The sequence below is a fragment of the Patiria miniata genome, unplaced genomic scaffold (genome assembly GCF_015706575.1).
Source record: "Patiria miniata isolate m_02_andy unplaced genomic scaffold, ASM1570657v1 HiC_scaffold_3, whole genome shotgun sequence".
NCBI lineage: Eukaryota > Metazoa > Echinodermata > Asteroidea > Valvatida > Asterinidae > Patiria > Patiria miniata.
Window position 1 is genome coordinate 24,681,746 of NW_024037069.1, and position 15,428 is coordinate 24,697,173.

At 41.6% G+C, this 15,428-nt stretch overlaps 1 protein-coding gene across 1 annotated transcript in view; it reads left to right on the forward strand.

Moving 5' to 3' along the window:
* Positions 1-15,428, forward strand: part of LOC119736577 — a 73,719-nt gene that overhangs the window by 35,047 nt on the left and 23,244 nt on the right. The window contains exons 34-46 of the mRNA XM_038210593.1: positions 438-692; positions 1,179-1,430; positions 2,449-2,700; positions 5,519-5,770; positions 8,150-8,404; positions 8,650-8,901; positions 10,326-10,580; positions 10,824-11,075; positions 11,818-12,072; positions 12,323-12,574; positions 13,055-13,303; positions 13,476-13,589; positions 14,804-14,926. Of these exons, the coding sequence (XP_038066521.1) occupies positions 438-692; positions 1,179-1,430; positions 2,449-2,700; positions 5,519-5,770; positions 8,150-8,404; positions 8,650-8,901; positions 10,326-10,580; positions 10,824-11,075; positions 11,818-12,072; positions 12,323-12,574; positions 13,055-13,303; positions 13,476-13,589; positions 14,804-14,926 (3,018 nt within the window). The remainder of the gene's footprint in view (positions 1-437; positions 693-1,178; positions 1,431-2,448; positions 2,701-5,518; positions 5,771-8,149; positions 8,405-8,649; positions 8,902-10,325; positions 10,581-10,823; positions 11,076-11,817; positions 12,073-12,322; positions 12,575-13,054; positions 13,304-13,475; positions 13,590-14,803; positions 14,927-15,428) is intronic.

The following is a 15,428-nucleotide window of genomic DNA, read 5'->3' on the forward strand; positions in this document are numbered from 1 at the left end:
TGTTACACTTAGGTCGCCAAAAAGTGACGACTGATATGTTCCCAACAATTGAAGTTTATGCGCAGCTTGATCCTGAAAATTCTGTCACTGATGGTTCCGTGTCATTTCAAGCCCAATCTGAGGGTGGCTGTTTGGTCAGAAAATGGCAGACCCTACCTAATCTTCGATTCCTTGATATTTGAAAATCATGTTTTAGAAACCAGACTAATCATGTGCAAGATCATTATCAACAACCTGGTTGGGTACCACACACCATTCTGTGCTGTGGCTGATGCATGGATGGCTGAGGTTTTTAAATGAGTTTTTCTGATTCAGTGTTAATGCCCTCTGTGTACTGTTCAAGGGAGGCCCCATTTAATGATGTGTAAATTAAATGATTGAGAGCTGGGTGTAGGTTAAAGATTAACGACAAACTTATTTCTACATTTCTTCCGCAGTTGATAGAACTCCTCCGCAATTTGACAACTGTCCACAGGACATTCGTCGGACCATACCTTTTGGATCAACCTCTATCCCAATTACTTGGCCGACAATTACAGTAACAGACAATTCTGGGAATCAAATCAATCCAGTGCTTCTGTCACAAAACCCGGGTCAATTTAACGAAGGCACGTACAACATCAGGTACCAAGCCACTGACCAAGCTGGCAATAGTGCCATATGCTCCTTTGATGTCATTGTTACAAGAGATGGTAAGTACGTGTAGAAAATATTGAATTAGGCCAACCCAAAAAAATTCTGCTTCCGGTTTCGCTACCTACCGTTTGCTGACAGTTCCAACCCTAGTGTTTTTATTGGGAACATGAAAAAAAACACCCCAAAACCATGAATTTCTACCTTTTACCCTTGACTACATGCAGACATCTCCATATTATCGTAACAAAAAAAAATGGCCCAAAAAAAATTCTCTACCTACCTACCCTATTTTCAAATGCTATGTAATCGGAAGCAGGAATTAATTGTTTGGCTTACCGACTTCCTTGGTTTACATCATTTTACAATTCATTGCTTTCTGTTCAGAGGATCATTTCGGCCTACAAGTCAATGGATGATTTGCATCAGCTTGTACTTATTCAAAGTTTAAGATTTTTGGACTATAAAAAGTATATTCAAGCATTTTCCAAGTCTGGGATTCAGAGATTTTTGTAAAAATATTCTTTTCTGTAACTTCACTGCAGTGGATACCACTCCTCCTGTCATCCAGAATTGCCCATCTAACATCAACCAGGAAATCCCATTTGGTAGTACAAGTACAACTGTCACTTGGCAACAGCCATTTGCCACAGATAATTCTGGTCAGACGCCCGCTGTGACGTCCAGCCACACCTCAGGATCCACCTTCTTTGTGGGTTCGACTGCGGTTACTTACACATTCACGGATCAATCCAGCAATTTCGCCACTTGCCAGTTTGCTGTGACACTAACAGCAGGTATGATATGAAGTGTTTGTATTACCTGTGCTAGTGGAAACATCATGAGTGTCAACGAGAATATGTCTGGGTAACTTTGGACATGTTTGAAACCAGGCCCGGAATTAGTGTTTCGTAGGTCCTAGGCACCAGTGTTCCGTTAGCCCTACACCACCCTATGCACTGGCACCAAGTTCATGTTGATGCTAAAAGTACAAAGCACTGTACAAAACAAGCGAGGCCAAACTGGTACAGGTCCTAGCTATTCGGTTGTTACACTCAGGTCGCCAAATTGTGACGACTGATTTGTTCCCAACAATTGAAGTTCATGCGCAGCTTGATCCTGAGAATCTGTCACTGACGGTTCTGTGTCATTTCAAGCTCAATCTGAGGGTGGCTGTATGGTCAGAAATTTTCTTTTGTTGAGGGGAATATTTCGGCTTTCTAGTCAGTGCATGATTTGCATCAGGGTTTACTATATATAGGTTGTCCCACTAAAAACCTAACAGTCAAATCGGGCATTGAGGAACTACTAAAAATGGTTAAACATCAGAAAGCATCGATCTTGGAACAACTTATACATTGTAAACGTAATCTAAAATTTGAAAACAGAAGAAACTTTACAGGAGCAAGAGTATTAATCATTGAAACAAATAAAACAAAATTTCTTATAATTTTAAACACTTCTGCTAAAAAAAAATCAGGGAAAAGTGGCAGGGAATCGCCTCAGATTGCACCACAGAGCATCTAGAGTCCAACATTTTTCGGGGCCCTTAAGCGGGCCCCGGACCCCACGCCGTAAGGGCTTCGCGCTCCGCGCTCGCATTAGTCGCCGAACCAAAATTACCCCTACGCTATAATTCACCCTGGCTAGAACACTGATTGGTTTTGACTGTTTTTTTGTGTGGGACAACCTGTGTGATCTCTTTTTAATGTTTAAAGCTTTTGGGCTGTAAAAGTATGTTCAAGCCTTTTCCAATTAATCTGGGATTCAGGGATTTGATTTTTTTATGTTTTTCTTTTCTGTGTCGCACTGCAGTGGATACCACTCCTCCTGTTGTCCAGAATTGCCCATCTAACATCAACCAGGAAATCCCAATTGGTAGTACAAGTACAACTGTCACTTGGCAACAGCCATTTGCCACAGATAATTCTGGTCAGACACCCGCTGTGACGTCCAGCCACACCTCAGGATCCACCTTCTTTGTGGGTTCGACTACGGTTACTTACACATTCACGGATCAATCCAGCAATTTCGCAACTTGCCAGTTTGCTGTGACACTAACAGCAGGTATGATATGAAGTGTTTGTATTACCTGTGCTAGTGGAAACATGCTGAGTGTCAACGAGAATATGTCTGGGTAACTTTGGACACGTTTGAAACCAGGCCCGGAATTAGTGTTTCGTAGGTCCTAGGCACCAGTGTTCCATTAGCCCTACTCCACCCTATGCACTGGCACCAAGTTCATGTTGATGCTAAAAGTACAAAGCACTGTACAAAACAAGCGAGGCCAAACTGGTACAGGTCCTAGCTATTCGGTTGTTACACTCAGGTCGCCAAATAGTGACGACTGATTTGTTCCCAACAATTGAAGTTCATGCGCAGCTTGATCCTGAGAATCTGTCACTGACGGTTCTGTGTCATTTCAAGCTCAATCTGAGGGTGGCTGTATGGTCAGAAATTTTCTTTTGTTGAGGGGAATATTTCGGCTTTCTAGTCAGTGCATAATTTGCATCAGGGTTTACTTTATATAGGTTGTCCCACTAAAAACCTAACAGTCAAATCGGGCATTGAGGAACTACTAAAAATGGTTAAACATCAGAAAGCATCGATCTTGGAACAACTTATACATTGTAAACGTAATCTAAAATTTGAAAACAGAAGAAACTTTACAGGAGCAAGAGTATTAATCATTGAAACAAATAAAACAAAATTTCTTATAATTTTAAACACTTCTGCTAAAAAAAAATCAGAGGAAAGTGGCAGGGAATCGCCTCAGATTGCACCACAGAGCATCTAGAGTCCAACATTTTCCGGGGCCCTTAAGCGGGCCCCGGACCCCAAGCCGTAAGGGCTTCGCGCTCTGCGCTCGCATTAGTCGCCGAACCAAAATTACTCCTACGCTATAATTCACCCTGGCTAGAACACTGATTGGTTTCGACTGTTTTTTTTGTGTGGGACAACCTGTGTGATCTCTTTTTAATGTTTAAAGCTTTTGGGCTGTAAAAGTATGTTCAAGCCTTTTCCAATTAATCTGGGATTCAGGGATTTGATTTTTTATGCCCCGCGGCGAAGCCGAAGGGGCATACTGTTTCCGCCTTGTCCTTCCGTGGGTGTGTGGGTGGGTGTGTGCGTGGGTGTGCTTGTCTTACATACGCAGTGTGGACTTCCGAACAAAACACGTCCACATAATGTAGGTAGCACCGACGTTGTGTGGACTTGCCCACGTCCACACAGTGTTTCCCCATTTCTGGAAAACAGGTTTAGAGGCATTTTTGGGTTAGGTTTATCTGTAGCAGAATGAAGAGAAACACTAAAGGGAATCATAGAAAAAAAATTGGGTTGAAAGAGTTTTCACAGTTTGAGAAAAATGAGTTTTTCCACTGGTGTTCCTTAACTACACGAAAAGAAAGGAAAGTCCACACTACTTATGTGAAACAAGTCTGCGTGCGTGAGCTTGTCTTACATACGCAGTGTGGACTTCCGAACAAAAGACGTCCACATAATGTAGGTAGCACCGACGTTGTGTGGACTTGCCCCACGTCCACACAGTGTTTCCCCATTTCTGGAAAACAGGTTTAGAGGCATTTTTGGGTTAGGTTTATCTGTAGCAGAATGAAGAGAAACACTAAAGGGAATCATAGAAAAAAAATTGGGTTGAAAGAGTTTTCACAGTTTGAGAAAAATGAGTTTTTTCACTGGTTTTTCTTAACTACACGAAAGCAATGGAAAGTCCACACTAGTCATGTGAAACAAGTATGGGTGGGTGGGCGTGTGTGTGGGTGTGTGTGTCCGGACAAATCTTGTGAGCGCGATAACTTGAGAAATACTTTACATATGAACTTCAAATTTGGTTTGTGGATTGTCCTTGGTAATCCTAAGAAGCCTTTTGCATTTGGGGCCGAAAGGTCAAGGGTCAAGGTCACAGTGGCTGAAACAATAGAAATTTTGTCAGTACGATAACTTGAGAAATACTTAACATATGAACTTCAAATTTGGTTTGTGGATTGTCCTTGGTAATCCTAAGAAGCCTTTTGCATTTGGGGCCGAAAGGTCAAGGGTCAAGGTCACAGTGTCTGAAACAATAGAAATTTTGTCAGCGCGATAACTTGAGAAATACTTTACATATGAACTTCAAATTTGGTTTGTGGATTGTCCTTGGCAATCCTAAGAAGCCTTTTGCATTTGGGGCCAAAAGGTCAAGGGTCAAGGTCACAGTGGCAAAAACAAAAGAAATTTTGTCAGCGTGATAACTTGAGATATACTTTACATATGAATTTCAAATTTGGTTTGTGGATTGTCCTTGGTAATCCTAAAAAGCCTTTTGCATTTGGGGCCGAAAGGTCAAGGGTCAAGGTCACAGTGGCTGAAACAATAGAAATTTTGTCAGCACGATAACTTGAGAAATACTTTACATATGAACTTCAAATTTGGTTTGTGGATTGTCCTTGGTAATCCTAAGAAGCCTTTTGCATTTGGGGCCGAAAGGTCAAGGGTCAAGGTCACAGTGTCTGAAACAATAGAAATTTTGTCAGCGCGATAACTTGAGAAATACTTTACATATGAACTTCAAATTTGGTTTGTGGATTGTCCTTGGCAATCCTAAGGAGCCTATCGCATTGGGGGTCGAAAGGTCAAGGGTCAAGGTCACAGTGGCTAAAACAATAGAAATCTTGTATTTATTCTGAGATCATAGGGATTAGGGATTAATTCATATAAAACCTACAGAAGACACTAATGTTGTCAATGAACGTTCCATTTGACCAAGGTACATGTAAGTTGATGTTAGAGTGGTGTTATGTCATGGAAACAGTCACGGTTGCGGGGCATTTGTGTTTGTAAACACACCTGACTTGTTTATGTTTTTCTTTTCTGTGTCACACTGCAGTGGATACCACTCCTCCTGTTGTCCAGAATTGCCCATCTAACATCAACCAGGAAATCCCAATTGGTAGTACAAGTACAACTGTCACATGGCAACAGCCATTTGCCACAGATAATTCTGGTCAGACACCTGCTGTGACGTCCAGCCACACCTCAGGATCCACCTTCTTTGTGGGTTCGACCACGGTTACTTACACATTCACGGATCAATCCAGCAATTTCGCCACTTGTCAGTTTGCTGTGACAGTAACAGCAGGTATGATATGAAGTGTTTGTGAAGTTCCTTGACCTGACAGTTTTGTTAGAGTGTTAGCACATCAATAGAACAGGTTATAACTAAATGCTGTACTTATCCAGAACCATACTGAAGGCATGATTCCTAAATTGATGTTGAAAACAGATTCTTGAAATCTCTTCTGGCATTAAATTTTGAAAGTGCCACCTTGATCTATCAGATCAAGGTGGCACTTTCAAAATTTAATGCAAGAACTTATCGGTTTCAGGACTGATTAAAACAAGACAGGTATTTTGTAAGTAATACCACATACACCCAATATTACCTGTGCTAGATGAAACATACTGAGATTTGACGGGTATTTTTTGGACATTTTTGGAAACTGGCAGGATCCTGCATGTTCAGCTGCATTCAGGTTGACCTTCAATTTGTACGATAAAACCATTGGCAACAAAGTGCAAAAGTCATGTAAAGGCCATAAGACTGAAAAATCCTCAGATTATTTGAAACAGCTGTCACCTTGACATATATTACCCACAACACAACGATGACTCAAAGGCATTAACATGATCGTGTGACTTCCTCATAATTGGGGTGTGTATGGTGATAACAATCAAACTATCTTCCATGGCCACATCTATTCATTCGGCTGCCATGATTGTTTGTAAAACTATGCATTTGCCATTCACTTTTGCATTTGCTATGAACTTATACACAATGAAAGAAGAGGATCCAGAGACGCGCACGTAATAATATCACTTTGGACGAGTGATATTGATTAGCGCCTGTCAGGAATGCGGACTGATGCCAATCATCTTAATATCAACGCAGTTACACTGAGCTTGCCAAAATTCTACAACTGATACGTTCCCAGCAACTGTAGTTCATGCGCAGCTTGATCCTGAGAATTCAGGCACTGACAGTTCTGTGTCATTGCAAGGTCGACCTTAGGGTGGCTTTGTGGTCATAAAACAGTGGTCCCTACCTGACCTTACACCGCGTTCCCACTTGAATTGGGAAAAGGTGGATCAAGATCCAGCATTTTGGTGTGATCGTTATCTTACCGCAACGAAACCGCAAGTCGCGTTTCCACTTATGCTTGATCCACCTTTTCGTACGGAAATGTTGGGTCCGAAAGGTCACTGAGTTCGGAATTACGCGCGCTCTGTGGGAGTGCCATTGTTGCATGGTTGCATGCTAGGCCAGGATGGGTCAGTTTTCAAATAGCACTATCAGAATTCACCGACAAAAATTACGCGAATTCACCAACATAAATCACGGATCCGTAGAGGATCCGTGCGTGCATAAATTAACAGGTGAAATCCAACAGAGCCGCTCATTGTGTGACATCACGGCAGAAACCAATGCATCGATAAGGGATTCCCTGGTTCTGAAGCTTCTCATTGGTTAGAAACGGTCACAAGATGTACTACGACATCAATTTCCAATTTTCTATAATCAATACTTCAGATTTGTCACCTCCGTACGTACCGCGTTATCGGCACTATTCTCATCGCATACTCGTAAGCTTTTCCATGATTCTGTGCCAAAGTGAAGTCTTTTGGTGAGTGCGGACTCGGAGTCATTTATGGATGGAAAAATAAGTAAAATTTCAGGAATGAAAAAGGTTTAGTAATGGACGAACACGCAACAAAAATAAGGCCTATATAGTGCAGTTTAGGATACCACGTGCGCTTTTGCATGCGCGGTGCTAGCCCGTAGTTCAGCGGTTGTTTATTGTGCATGTTGTATACGCTGGAAATGTTCACATGAGCTACACGCCTGAAAACGTGTTTCTTCGTTCATGAGACCGCAACATTTTCGCGCCACTCGTGCACCGGGCGGATGTTAACAGGTCAAATTGCCGGATCAGATCCACCTTTTGCGTTCCCATCTGATCGTGATCTGGCAATTGCCGGATCTGATCCACCAATTGGGGGATCTGTATCCTGGTCCAGAGGTGGATCAGAAAAGGTGGATCTGATCCTGATCCACCTTATAACGGTTAGCGTTCCCACTACACACAATTGCCGGATCTGATCCACCAATTGGGGGATCTGATCCGGCAATTTGGCAAAAGGTGGATCAGATCCCCCAATTGGTGGATCAAGTGGGAACGGGGTCTTAGATTCATTGATATGTAGAAAATTGTGGTCTACATACCAGACAGATTGTGTGCAAGATAAATGTCAACAACCTGGTTGGGTACCACACTGTTCTGCAGCGTGCCCCATTCATGCATGGCTGAGGTTATTTTAATTAACTTTTGGATTCAATGTTAATGCCCTCTGTGTACTGTTTCAGGGGCTGTGCCATTAAATGATGTGGTAATTATATGATTGAAAGCTGAGCTTAGGTTAAAGATTAACAGCAATTTTATTTGTGGATTTTTTTCCCCAGTCGATAGAACCCCTCCACAATTCGACAACTGTCCACAGGACATTCTTCGGACCATACCTATTGGATCAACTTCCATCCAAATAACTTGGCCTACTATTACCGCAACAGACAATTCAGGGAATCAAATAAATCCAGTGCCTCTGTCACAAAACCCGGGTCAATTTACCGAAGGACCTTACAACATCAGGTACCAAGCCACAGATCAAGCTGGCAATAGTGCCATATGCTCCTTTAACATAATTGTTACAAGAGCTGGTAAGTACATTTAGAAAATATGGAACTACAAATTTCCTTTCCTTACAACTTTTACAATTTGTGACTTTCATTTTATTGGACGATTTCAGCGTGCTAGGCAGTGGATGATTTGCATCAGGTTTTATTATATGTGATCTCTTTTTAAAATTTACAAGTTTTTGGATGGTAAAAAGTATGTTCAAGAATTTTCCAAGTTTGGGATTCAGGGACTTTTTTATTTTTATTTTTCCTGTGTCGCACTACAGTGGATACCACTCCTCCTGTTGTCCAGAATTGCCCATCTAACTTCAACCAGGAAATCCCAATTGGTAGTACAAGTACAACTGTCACATGGCAACAGCCGTTTGCTACAGATAATTCTGGTCCGACACCCACTGTGACGTCCAGCCACACCTCAGGATCCACCTTCTTTGTGGGTTCGACCACGGTTACTTACACATTCACGGATCAATCCGGCAATTTTGCCACTTGCCAGTTTGTTGTGACAGTTACAGCAGGTATGATATGAAGTGTTTGTGTAGTTCCTTGACCTGATTGTTTTGTGAGAGAATCAACAGGTTGGAGCTGAATGCCTCATTATTCCTAAAATCGATGTCAAAAACATGTCCTGGAAACCTCTCCTGGCGTTACATTTCAAAAGTGCCAACCTGGATCTGATAAACTGAACATTTTCAGTACTGGGCCCAATTTAACGGCGCTGCTGAACAGTTAGCAGAAAGTTGTGCTTAGCATGGCAGACAAATTGGCTAACCTTTATCACTATTATGTGCTAACAGTCGCGCATGCATGGAGATTTCTATTGTTACATCACTAAGTTAAGATATTATTTCTCTGAATCAAGCGTGCCTTTTTGCTGTGCTTATGCTAACGGTCTCCATGAAATAGACGGAGGCTCTGTTAGCAGAAAATCGTGTGCCCTGGTTACTAGTATGACGGATACTGTGTAAATGATGCCAAATACATCCAGTAGTACCTGCGCTACTGCAAACATTCTGAGTGTCAACGAAAAATATATTTGGGTAGCGTTGGACGTTTTTACAAAACTTGCAGGTTCCTGCATGTTAAAGAAGACCTATGATTTGATTGCGCCACCATGTAACCATTGGCATCAAGTACAAAACTCATGCTTAGGACACAAAACTAAAAAAATCATTATCCTGGAAAAATCGACACCTTGGCACTTAGCAATCACCCACAACACGGGGACGACTCCATGGTATAAACATGATCATGTGACTTCCTCAAAATGGCGGTGTGCATGTTGATCACAATCAAACAGTCTTCCAAAAGGCTGCATCTATTCTTTCGGCTGCCATGATTGTTTAAAGCTATGCATTTGTCGTTCACATATTGGCTTCACAAGGAAATAAGATGATCCAGATGGGTGCACAACATCATAACTTCCGATCGGACTACTAAGATGGATTATATTAGTGCTTGTCAAGAACAACGACTGATGCAAATCATCTTCATATCAACAGAGTTACACTCGGGTTGTTAAAAATCAACGACTGATGTATTCCCAATGGTCGTATATCAGGTGCAGCTTGATCCTGAAAATTCATTCACTGACTGACTGTTCTGTGTCATTGCTATGCCGACCTGAGGGCGGCTGTATGGTCAGAAAATAGTGGTCCCTTCCTGACCTTAGATTCATTGATATTTAGAAAATTGAGGTCTAGAAACCAGGCTAATCATGTGAAAGATAATTTTCAACAACCTGGTTGGGTACCACACGCTATTCTGCGTCGTGTCCCATTCATGGACGTCTGAGGTTTTTAAATGATTTTTTGGATTCATTGTTAATGCCCTGTGTGTACTGTGCAGGAGGCTGCCCCATTTTAGGAAGTGGTAATTATATGGTTGAAAGCTGGGCATAGTAAAGATTTACGGCAAACTCATTTCTGATTTTTTTCCCCAGTTGATAGAACTCCTCCGCAATTTGACAACTGTCCACAGGACATTCGTCGGACCATACCTATTGGATCAACCTCCATCCCAATAACTTGGCCGACAATTACAGTAACAGACAATTCAGGGAATCAAATCAATCCAGTGCTTCTGTCACAAAACCCGGGTCAATTTAACGAAGGCACGTACAACATCAGGTACCAAGCCACTGACCAAGCTGGCAATAGTGCCATATGCTCCTTTGACGTCATTGTTACAAGAGCTGGTGAGTACATTTAGAAAATATTGAATTACCGACTGCCTTTCCTTACAACCATTTACAATTGATTGCTGTCTGTTCAGGGGAATATTTCGGCTTTGAAGTCAGTGGATGATTTGTATCAGGTTTTACTAGATGATCTCTTTTCAAAGTTTAAATGTATTTGGACTGTATAAAGTATGTTAGTGCATTTTCCAAGTTTCGGAATCGGAGATTTTTTATGTAATTCTGTTCTGTGTCACACTGCAGTGGATACCACTCCTCCTGTTGTCCAGAATTGCCCATCTAACTTCAACCAGGAAATCCCAATTGGTATTACAAGTACAACTGTCACATGGCAACAGCCGTTTGCTACAGATAATTCTGGTCAGACACCCACTGTGACGTCCAGCCACACCTCAGGATCCACCTTCTTTGTGGGTTCGACTACGGTTACTTACACATTTACGGATCAATCCAGCAATTTTGCCACTTGTCAGTTTGTTGTGACAGTAACAGCAGGTATGATATGAAGTGTTTGTGTGGTTCCTTGACCTGACTGTTTTGTTACTGAAATAACAGGGTGGAGCTTAATGCTTTCATTGTCCAGGACCATACTAAGGACTATTCCTAAAATGGATGTCAAAAACAGATACTGGAAATCTCTCCTAGCATTCAATTCCAATACATTGCCAACATTGATTGGATCAACTGAACATTTTCAGGACTGGGCCCAATTTCACTGCGCTGTTGAACAGTTAGCAGAAAAGTTGTGCTTAGCATAGCAGACAAATTTGCTAACGTTATAAGCACTGTTATGAGCTAAAGTCGCGCGTGCATGGAGATTTCCATTGTTACATCCCTAAGTTAAGCAACGTTTTCCTCTGAAGCTAGTGCAAACATGCTGAGGGTCAACCAAAAATATATCTTGGTAACTTTGGACAGTTGTGGTAACTGGCAGGATCCTGCATGTTATGGTCACAAGTCAGTGGCCACTGCCAGACCTTAGAATTGTTCTAAAATATTTAGGTCTAGGAACCAGATTAATTGACACAAGATCATTTTCAAGAACCTGGTTTGGTACCACGCTATTCTGCGTTGTGTCCCATTCATGGACGTCTGAGGTTCTTAAATTAGTTTTTGGATTCATTGTTAATGCCCTGTGTGTACTGTTTCAGAGCCCCATTTTATGATGTGGTTATTATATGGTTGAGGCTGGGCATAGTAAAGATTAACGGCAAACTCACTTCTGCATTTTTTTCAGTCGATAGAACCCCGCCACAATTCGACAACTGTCCACAGGACATTCGTCGGACCATACCTTTTGGATCAACCTCCATCCCAATAACTTGGCCGACGATTACAGTAACAGACAATTCAGGGAATCAAATCAATCCAGTGCTTCTGTCACAAAACCCGGGTCAATTTAACGAAGGCACGTACAACATCAGGTACCGAGCCACTGACCAAGCTGGCAATAGTGCCATATGCTCCTTTGATGTCATTGTTACAAGAGATGGTAAGTACATTGAGAAAATATTGAATTCCCGACTTCCTTTCCTTACAGCCATTTACAGTTGATTGCTTTCACTTTAGTGGATGATTTCGGCTTCTAGTCAGTGGATAATTTGCATCAGCTTTTACATAGTATGATCTCTTTTAAAAGTTTAAAGGTTTTTTGATTGTGAAAAGTATGTTCTAAGGTATTGTACAAGTTTTGGATTCAGAGATATTTATCATTGTTATATTTTTCTCTGTTTTTACTGCAGTGGATACCACTCCTCCTGTTGTCCAGAATTGCCCATCTAACATCAACCAGGAAATCCCAATTGGTAGTACAAGTACAACTGTCACTTGGCAACAGCCATTTGCCACAGATAATTCTGGTCAGACACCCACTGTGACGTCCAGCCACACCTCAGGATCCACCTTCTTTGTAGGTTCGACTACGGTTACTTACACATTCACGGATCAATCCAGCAATTTCGCCACTTGCCAGTTTGTTGTGACAGTTACAGCAGGTATGATATGACGAACTAAGTGCTGCCCTTATCTAGAACCATACTTAAGGCGTGATTCTGAAATCGGTGTTGAAAACAGATGCTGGAAGTCTATCCTGGCATTAAATTGCGAAAATTGGGGGGGGGGGGGTTGTGTCAATTTCACCCCTCTGGCCCCCTCCCCCTCCTCCCCCCTTGCTGGATATGCCACTGCACCTGGCTTTATCTTCTTGCTCCTTCTGAATCCTGTCCGTATTTGTCACCGAGTCACAATTATATTTCACAGCCTTACTTACAATGTGTGTTTTCTATTGATAATTTAACTCATACTTAAGTAGCTTGTTAAAAGCTTTAACCTTCATCGGCTTAGGAATGATCGACTCGGGATTGACTTTTAATGGTGTCTGTTGACTTCCTGAGTTTTGTTTTTAGATGGGGCGCCAAGATAATAATTGCCAGTTTATGTAGATTATAATTTGCAACGAATCTGTTTCTCCGTAGTGGACCGCACTCCCCCTGAGGTCGTTTTCTGCCCGTCTGACATTACCCGCACCATTCTGAGGGGGACTGGCCCCGTCATTGTCACCTGGCAAGAACCGTCTGCCAACGACAACTCCGGCAACATGCCCACCATGTCAAGTTCCCACAACTCTGGGGACTCTTTCTCTGCCAGCACATCTGTCACTTACACGTTCACCGACGCAGACGGCAACAGTGCTCTCTGTACATTTACCATCTCTATCACTGAAGGTGTGTAATTGTTTATATTTGAGCCACACATGAACTAATGGTAACTGGTTGATTAATGCCTGTGTAAGTAGGATAAGGAGTAGGTGTCGGTAAATTTAAACATCAAAACGATACAAAATACAATCATAACTTTGGCAGATTATCTTCATTTTGGTTTTCTGTCTCCTTTCAGTGAATCCCTGTGACACACAGCAATGCCAGAACGGAGGAGTGTGCGTCGCTAGTACATTGCAAGCCATTAGATGTGTCTGTCCAATCTGTTTCTCTGGAGATCGGTGTCAAATCGGTAAGTTGCAGTTTTGTTTTACCGAAAGCGAAGAATCTTTGAAAATTGTCGCCACAAAATTTCCTCATGAATTTTTTGTGCATTGTACAGGTAAGCTTAGAAATTTTGTCTTCGGGTTTGGCACAAAATATCCTTGTTGGAGTTGTAAAGAGAGACTGGTCCTCATCAGCATAATATTCAAATGTCAGCAGATCGTTGGGTCAGGGTCGTCGTCAGGTTGACCCTTGGTAACCACCATTATGCTAGTCAGCTCTTCAGTCTCAACTTGCACTCCTTATTTTGAAATGTAATTTTAGTGCCATAAAATACCATCTCTAATTAACTGATATTTAGCTTTGGGAGCAATTTTTGTTTTTACGTATAAATCCAAGAGCCCTTTAGGAACCGTCTCAATTCACATCCGGGACGGGTTCCAGACAAGTTGCGGACATTGTATTGGGAACTAGCTGCAAGATGCTGAATAACTTCCCCGCAATCTTCCCACAATGAAGTTATCAGTATTGCTGAGTCCAGCAGAACATTTTCCTGGAACGTGTCTGGAACAAATGCAGAGCTTCTTCTGGACAATGTGAATGATTCTGCCTGCAACTTGTCCGGTACTTGTTTGGATATGAACAGAGACGAGTCCTTAGTTTGCTCCTCTAATGTCCTAGACTTGCACCACTGTTTAAAGTGCACTAGCATTCTTAATATAGGAGGCAATATGACCTGTATAATACATGGACATCCAAAATGTTCTTTAAAAAAAAATATAATGGATGAATTTTATGTAAATAAACCCTTAGGTGTATCTGAAGGTCTTTATTCGAAAACTTTTCTAAGCTTTGGGTGTAAATGGCATTATTAAAGGTGCTGTTTTAGAGCTTTGTTTTTTTTTTAATATGCCTTTTTTCCTAGCTATATAAAAGTTAGTCACTATTGAATGAGACATTGAATGCAGAAATCCACCAACATTAAGTTATTGAATTATTTCTTTACAAAATTCAAACTATTAGCTGCCAGACAATAATTGCAGGACTGCAGACAACAGAAAATCTGGTATTTTTTCCCCTGTTAAACAAAACATACAAATTACAAATCCGTGAGGAAAAAAAAACAACTCCATATTTATGAAGAGCAGTGCCAGGGATCCTTAATAGTATGCCTAATAGGTGAAGTAGTGATTTCAGTTGTGCCTGACTGATTGTTTTTTTGTTTTTCCTTGATGGCAATAGCTGCCGATGCCTGCCAGTCTAATACCTGCCAGAATGGTGCTGGGTGCTTAGCTGTACAAGGCTCCTGCACGGCGTATGTGTGCCAATGCACACAGTGCTTCACTGGAACGTTCTGTACTGAAGGTAAAGAGTTCAAGATTAAAGTACACTCACACAGCATGGTAAAAAGATTCACAATGCAGTGCGCCACCAAGAGTTTACCACAGAGAGTTAATTTTTCCCAGTGCATTGTGGGACATTTGAAAAGTTACTTTTTCCAGTCAGTTTAGTTTCCGAAGCGTATGATTCAAGGATCTGTTTGCCCTTTTCTTTTCTTTGTAACAATATGGTGTTTTTTGTAAGGCGGCAGAACGCTATGCCCCAATCTGTGACATATTAGCTCAAGTTGTCTACTGACACTCATTCAAATGGGCCACGTTTTGTCGACCGTGAAGCTGGAAAATGGACTTTCCATGGCAAAGTCTTGGTGGCGCACTGCATTGTGAATCGCCCAAATTGGATAGATACTGTTGACTGTTGTCTATCTGTGAGCCTAAAGAATGTTCTACAAAAAAAATAAGCACTTCTCCATATCATTAAAAAACAGTATTTTAACAATGAGCCATATTTGCTTTTATCTTTGTAA